A 7549-nucleotide genomic window follows, 5' to 3' on the forward strand; every position below is an offset into this window, starting at 1 on the left:
TATTTTTGAGTGAACCCCAAAAACTTGCCTCTCTCTCTATATATTAACATGATTATAACATAGTGGATCCACGCGCCTAAAGGAGGTAGGAAACAACACTCACAAAAGGCACCACACGAAGAGATCTAACAAGTTTTGAGCCTTGAGCTTGTACACTATAGAAGAAGCTCAATACAGGTATGCCAGTTTGGTTGGATGTCGCTAGTGCATGAAATACTTTTACCACTCCACCTTTGCACGAAACACACAACATCCAAACAAGCCCTTTTGGGCATGCTTGAGTGCCATTGTGTGACAAGGCCTTAGGTGGACATAGCTCATGGGCTAATTCAAGGCCTAGGTCGCTACACATAGCTATTTCTTGTAGTGAGGGTAGACACTGACTACCCGAGAGATATAATTGAAATAGAGAAGAGCTTCTCTATGTAAATTTTTGAGTGTCATTGAAGTAATTGGAAGTTTAAATAGGGCAGTTGTGGATTTTCGCAACATGCCACCGTGTATTTTTCTATAAATTTACACACAAGAATTGCAGGTGGTTTGGAGGGGGGTGGGGGGAGGAGATGATGAACAAAAGGAGAACATCATCTTACTAATGTCAAAACAATTTCAACAGACCAAAAAAATTTATACGAATGGTATAGAACTCTAGAGCAGTAATGCACAGGCAATCCACACACACACACACACACACACACACACACACACACACACACACACACACACACACACACACACACAGAGAGAGACTCTTGTAAAAACACCACAGTGAGCAGTTAAATACTTGTATGGCATAATTGGAACCAAAGAAAATAAGATTATGTGTAGAAAGAAAAATCTAAGAAATCAGTGGCTTAGACCACCACAAAATCTACTCAAAATTTCTTAATGGTGGACCAAGCAACTGACTATGATCGATTCTTATAGGGGGATCCACATGGCTATACATAAATATATATGAATGAAAGCCCATTCATGATGTGAAAAAACTTGTGATGAGATGTATCATGAACATGAGACATGATCATTAACATGAGAAGTTCTAACTTGATTGGGAGGGGTGGTAATAAAGTGCTATTTGTTTTGGGCGGACGTAATCGAAATGGCGGTGTTTAATATAGTGCTAATATAGCAGCTAGTTGCTGTGGCCGGGGATCGATCACAGGCCGTGTTGGTCTCTTCCTCCTCCATCGACTTGGAGATGAGAACTGCATCTTGCATGGCCACCTTCTCGACGTCGTCGTCCTGCTGTTTTCCTTCCCATAGCTCGTCGTTGCTCAAGACCTGATCATTATGTATGCTGCGCTCTCTCTCTCTCTCTCTCTCTCTCACACACACACACACACACACACATTCCCCTCCCAAAAAAAACCAAAATATTGTAAACCATGTCTCAATTAGTAACGCTGCAATGAATACTTGGCTTAATATCACAAGAAGTTTTGGACAAATTCTCACAATAATTCCCACATTGTGACTTACCTCAACATCGTGAGCTTCTGTGAGGGAGGCACCGCTTACCTAGCTAGGTATGCGGTGCCTCCCGAGCAGAAGCTCATGGTGTTATTTGCTGTATGAAAAACAATGGAAAGTTTTCCTACATGAGAAAATTTCTAAATCTTCTTGTAAATGGATAATTGAGAAAATACATATTGATAACTGTAATACATATTGATAGCTAGTACCCTAAACATTAATTGGAGAAGATATTATTAGAAATGCATGTATATGCAAATGTAATTCACTCTTACCCTGAGCTGAAGCTGCAAAAATTTCACATAATTGATGGCCTTCTCAAGCATCGTCACCAGGTCTACCTGTTCAAAACACACATAGAAACTAATTAATATATAATGAAGTAATTAGGGCATCAATTGGGAAATTTCATTATACTAACCAGTCAAAATTCCTGTATATGAAGAGGAAATTTACAAGATCCATCTAAGCTTTTCTCTCACATTTTCCACACTATTTTACTCAATTTTGGGGCAAACCATTTCATTTTCCTCTTGTTTCTAATTGGTATTATTGAATTTCCAAGCGGCACAATTGTGAGTAGAGGCACACTTTTCCCAAGCATCGGATGTGAAAAGGCACTATTGAATTTTCAAGCGGCACCTAGGGTAAAGGGGCCAAGTTAAGGCCACCTAAGAAGAAGGATAAATTCTGAAGTGCATGCATGCTTCACAGATTTTCAATATGAGAAGCTCAATCGGAAAAGTGCTACAAGGCGCGCACAGAGTAAAAGCGATGCTTCAATCTGAGATGTGCACAAGAAGCACCAGAGCAGTTAAAATTTTCTGTGTAACAAAAATTGCCATGTGAAGGGAGCCACCCTTGGGTGAAAAGAGAGCCATTGTTGCCAACAAGTTTTGAACCAAGATCTAACGGTTAAGATCTAATCGTCACATGAGCTATCCACCCAATTGGAGGGACTTGGTTTTTAATTGGCCCCTTTACCCTATTGTAAGCTGAGACACTTTTCCAAGAGGTGTTCACTATATGTAAAATTACTATATAACATACCATGAGGAGGCATTATGAAAATCCCTTATCTATAAATTTCCACGATTATAACACCCCCTTTTTAATTAAATTTGGTAAAAAAATATGAACAAATTCGAACTTAAATAATACCCTTTTGTATGTAAAAAGCGTGATGTTTTTTGGAATTATAAGGAATCTTATGTTGAAACCATGTGATAGGTACATAAAATTTCTTTTAATATATTAATTAGGGACAAAAACAGAATTTCAACACTCAAAATGTACCTTGGATCCATTAGGAACTAGCTCTTGCAATACTTTGAGGCGTGCATTGATTCGCTCCCTTCGATTCTGCAAAGTTAAATCAATGACGTTCACAACCATAATCAGTTTGTAGGGACACATTAATTAAGCATCTCAACAATGCTTGCATGCAAGAAAACTTTTGTTGACTACCCAATCAAAATACTTGCTTCTGCAAATGATGGCAGGTTTAAACCACAAGAAGTTTTGGACAAATTCTCACAATAATTCCCACATTGTGACTTACCTCAACATCATGAGCTTTTGTGAGGGAGGCACCGTATACCTAGCTAGGTACGATTGGGGGTAGGGGACCGCTGGCCCGGTGAGGGGGCCGGTGGTCCCATGCCCCCAATCGTACCTAGCTAGGTATGCGGTGCCTCTCGAGCGAAAGCTCATGATGTTATGCATTGTGTGAAAAACACTGAAAAAGACTTCGTTTTCCTAATTGAGAAAATTTCTAAATCTTCTTGTGAACCTTTCGATCCGGTTATCTCAACAACATACAGAAGTTCCTCATGTACTTATTTACCAAGAAAAGAAATATAAATCGAGCTTCTAATTCACAGCCACAGGAAGTTTTGGACACATTCTCACAATAATTCTCACATTGTGACTTACGTCAACATCATGAGCTTTTGTGAGGGAGGCACTGCATACCTAGCTGGGTACGATTGGGGGCAGGGGACCGCCGGCCCGGTGGGGGGGCCGGGGGTCCCTTGCCCCCAATCGTACCTAGCTAGGTATGTGGTGCCTCCCGAACAGAAGCTCATGATGTTATGCATTGTATGAAAAACAATGAAAAAGACTCCATTTTCCTACATGAGAAAATTTATAAATCTTCTTGTGAGCATGCACAATGGGGAAAACCCAAAGCCTCATGGTTTGATATAAATTCAACAAAAAAGAAAAGCACAACTAAATTTCCAAAAACAAAAGTATATTGTAATGACACTGAATAGGCTATGAATAAATGGATAATACTGTTGTCACATCGCTAAAAAAATAGCATAGTTTTACCAAAGCCGGTTTTTCAAGGGTTTCTATAGACACGGATGATATATATATATATATAGATATATATGTTTGTATATGTATATATATATACGTTCACACAAATCAGACATGATATCTTCAATATGCACAAAAGGGCTAGGGTGAAGGGCAATACCCTAGCAGCGAGAGTTTGAGGATCTGTAGCGGTCCCTTGCGTGGCCCTCGGCTTGAGGTTGGTGTTGAGTGCTGGCCCCAGCGGATTGCGTTTTCCACCGAGCTTGAACGCGTTTGTCTTGATATTAGTGCTGCCATCTATCAAAGTACTTGTACTCATAGATGTGCTGCTGTTATAGTGCCTAGTTGGAGCAGAGTCCTTGCCCTATAATCAAGTTTAAAAGAGACACAAACACAGGATGATGTTAGGCATGAGCCAATTAAATGAACATGTCAGAAATTTGCAATTGTACATTAATATTGAAATAACTTTTGGGAATGTCTTGAGTTCAAATCTGTCTTAATACAATATTGCAAACCACATAATGATTGTTGTCCATCAAAAAATCTAGCTATGTAACATCAGAAAAGATAGAATTGAAAGTAATGTAGTTGGACTCTTGTATGCATACCAGATGAGCCCTCTTGGAGTGAGCCATATGATTGTAGCAAGCAGATCCCTGTAAGTTGTCAGAGAGAGATCTCTTCTTTGATTCAAAACCACAATTAACGACATTAGTCGCAGCCGAATTACCACCATTCGCACTTAACACCCTTCTTGCAATACTACAATTACTATGTAGAGAAGCTGAGTCCTGGCTAGCCTTAACATTTTCATCGTCATCCTTACCAGTATTATTCTTATGGTAATTTACAACACTGCCTTCTTCATTAGGACTCCATTTCAGCTGCTTTTTAATGCTCTGTAATATGTTGTTAATGTTGAGCTCATGAGCAGATCCATGCTGCTGCTGGATCTTGTTGCTATGCTTCACATACTCAAGAATATCAAGTGCATCGCCACTATGCGCTGCGATATCCTCGAATGGGATACTAAGGCCCTGACGCCGCACAGCTGATGTTATTGCTGGATTCTCTTTACTATATCCCTCCATAGGAACCACTACTTTCTGCTTGAAAAAGGCCTCATCCCCTGGGTTGAGAGCTGATAGAAATGACCCGCCATAATTAGGGTTTGTCGATGTAGGCGTTGCCTTAATCTTAATATTGTGAGCAGCGATCAGGGTTTCTTCTAAAGACAGTTTAGCTATTTCTGAGTTAGTTAGAGTACTGGGGTTAGCTAGCTGGTGACTAGGGTCAGTACCATTATCATGAGTAATTCCTGCTTGAATGTGTTGCAGGTTGAGTATCTTCTCTACACTTGTAAGCTCGAGCGGATGCTGCATCTCTCGCCGAGTGTTCAACATGCTTGTAGAGATCTGCTGAGCTCCGGGCTCGGGGATGTTGACGCCAAGGGGAGCACCGGAGCCGGCGAGCGCCTCCTGCCAAGATCTACGCTTTACCTTGCACGGAGCGGTTGTAGAGCCGACATTGGAGATCTCACAAAATTGCTTCCTCCCAGATGTAGAACTGTTAGTGTTTAGTCCTATGGCAAAGTTAGCCTCGGAAAAAGTTGATGGGTTAATGGCGATGGAATCGTTGCATATTGGCGTTGTAGCTTCCAAGAGGGTGGTCTCATCCATGCCCTCTGCTAGCTCATGATGAATATGGTGATGGTTGTGGTGTTGATGGCTGGGCCTTGGAAAAGCTGCAGTTGCATCCATACTCATAGATAAGTGGTCCTGCATCAATATAGGCAAACCATTTATATTGTATGCAGGAGTGATGAAGTAGCCTCCATTTGCTACCATTTCTTGGAAAAGCTCCATCTGAATACTCGCAATCCGAAGATCTGGATCGAGGTATCTCTAATCTGCTGATACCCGGATTTGACAGGGGCCGGGATATCTTTATTTGCACTCTTCGGGCGATGAATCCGAAGACCTAGCTCCCCTGGCCAGCTGATTCTTCTTCATGTCTGCTTCATACCAACTGTTGAGCATGTATCCTGGCCTGCAAGGCATGCATAGCTTCTTCAAACACAAAATTCTTTCTCTATTTCTTTTCTTCTCCATCAAAGCAGAAGAAACTTCAATTCTGACTATGAAATAAACTGAGGTTGGGGAACAGGAGAACTCTCTAGAAGAGCTAGAAAGCATTGATTACACTGGCACTAGATGCATTCAAACAATAATAATGACAATTCCATATGCAAAGGGAGGTATGTTGAAGCTGGTACACGATAATGATAAGAATACCTATTGTAGTCAGTGCAAATATGCAGTAATAAATGCTACCCAGGTTAAGGAATTGAATGGTCATACAATATGTTCAATTTAAGCAGATTACAGTACTTCAGATTAAAATGAAGCATTTATAATATCAGCATAATCAGTGCTCTGACAAATTTACCATTAGGGTTTCCATGCAATTTGGAAGTGAGGATAATAAATACACACAGATACTACGTTAGCACTGAGTTGCAACCGCGATGTTGTTGGTCTGGTTTGGTTCAACGTGGGCTGGGGACCGAGGTCGCCAGCGGCACTCGATCGAGCTATTCCCCACCAAAAATTAGGAGACGGTACAACAAATCTTCAAAGCAAAGGAGTGTGGATATCACTGGCAGTATAGGAAGGGGATCTCCAAGGTAGGCTCAGGAAAGCAACCCATGCTCTTCATTCTATTACTGCTGCAGCTCATTATTACTCTCAATCAACAGCAGAAAACCCATCAAAACCACACATGCGATAATCCCATGAGACAGGCAAGTATTGGATTATGCATGCCTTACTGAAGACTATAATTATATAAGACCACTGGCTGGATGCATTAATTATAATGATGTAATTAAGAACTGATCATGGATAATGCTAATGCAATCATTAATTATGGTGGTATGATTAAGTGCTTATGATTATATGCAATATGAGTGCCTTCTCATATACACACACATCCGCTTATATAATTTGTACGTTCAGGCAGAATGATGATGGCAATGCGTGTGCAAAGATATAATATATGTATAGAGGGGTATATATCATATAATCTTATGTGTGTGCAGGGGCAAAAGTTGAGTTGCGCAGAGGGGACCATAATCATAGATAAAGTACTAGGAAGCCCACAGAGTGTGTGTAAGAGAGAGAGATCTGTGAGAGAGAGAGAGAGAGAGATAGAGACAGAGAGAGAGAGAGAGAGAGAATGTGTGTGTGTGAGAGATGGATACATTTGAAATGTGGGTATGTGTCAGTGGCATGCACTTTGTGGGCTAATTTGACTAAATCATTCTCTCCAAATCAGGGCTTTGCTGCCCTAATTGTGGGCGATGCTTATTTTTAAACACAGACTTATTTCTAGATTTGGTCTGCCTCTCACCTAGCCAGCATGTGTATTCAATACCTCTATTAATTTATTGCAAAAAACTAAAGCACGCCAGCAAAGGCCATCAGCATCTACGGAATCTTGCCACATAGTAGTTAAAAAAAAATAATAATAAAAAATAGATATTATATTATATATTATATTTCAAAATATGTATTAATTCATTATTCATTTTTATTTAATGGGCTTTTCTATTTTATATACAAAAGATGCTTTTCTCTCCTTCATTAATTAATCCTGCCTATTTTCCAAGCACCCCCAATGGCTGTGGCTGGAGCTTGGACATGGATCTGTTTACAATTTAAAATTTGAAAAAAGGAAAATCCGA

The 7549-nt window shown here is 40.2% G+C and overlaps 1 protein-coding gene across 4 annotated transcripts; it reads right to left on the reverse strand.

Moving 5' to 3' along the window:
- Positions 1 to 894: 894 nt before the first annotated feature.
- LOC147423256 (uncharacterized) lies at positions 895 to 7094 on the reverse strand. 4 transcript variants are annotated; one of them, XM_086501420.1, is made up of 6 exons: positions 6328 to 7094; positions 4413 to 5853; positions 3962 to 4165; positions 2773 to 2838; positions 1752 to 1817; positions 895 to 1284 (listed from the first exon to the last, which is right to left on the reverse strand). In XM_086501420.1, exons 2-6 carry the CDS (start codon positions 5667 to 5669, stop codon positions 1075 to 1077), a joined length of 1803 nt encoding a protein of 600 aa, XP_086357546.1. In that variant the 5' UTR covers positions 5670 to 5853; positions 6328 to 7094; the 3' UTR covers positions 895 to 1074. The 4 variants fall into 4 exon arrangements, with proteins under 4 accessions (XP_086357546.1, XP_086357545.1, XP_086357543.1 ...); XM_086501419.1 differs by having other exon boundaries at positions 6300 to 7094; XM_086501417.1 differs by having other exon boundaries at positions 6253 to 7094.
- Between the last annotated feature and the right edge of the window lie 455 nt (positions 7095 to 7549).

This window comes from Adiantum capillus-veneris, chromosome 26, assembly GCF_014529385.1.
Source record: "Adiantum capillus-veneris isolate H3 chromosome 26, ASM1452938v2, whole genome shotgun sequence".
Classification (NCBI taxonomy): domain Eukaryota; kingdom Viridiplantae; phylum Streptophyta; class Polypodiopsida; order Polypodiales; family Pteridaceae; genus Adiantum; species Adiantum capillus-veneris.

Coding starts and splice junctions, on each gene's coding strand:
- LOC147423256 (XM_086501420.1), bottom strand. CDS start 5,669: ATGGAGCTTTTCCAAGAAATGGTAGCAAATGGAGGCTACTTCATCACT. Junction 1,818..2,772: donor TAGTTCCTAATGGATCCAAG/GTACATTTTGAG, acceptor TGTTTTGAACAG/GTAGACCTGGTGACGATGCT. Junction 1,285..1,751: donor TTTTGCAGCTTCAGCTCAGG/GTAAGAGTGAAT, acceptor CATAATGATCAG/GTCTTGAGCAACGACGAGCT.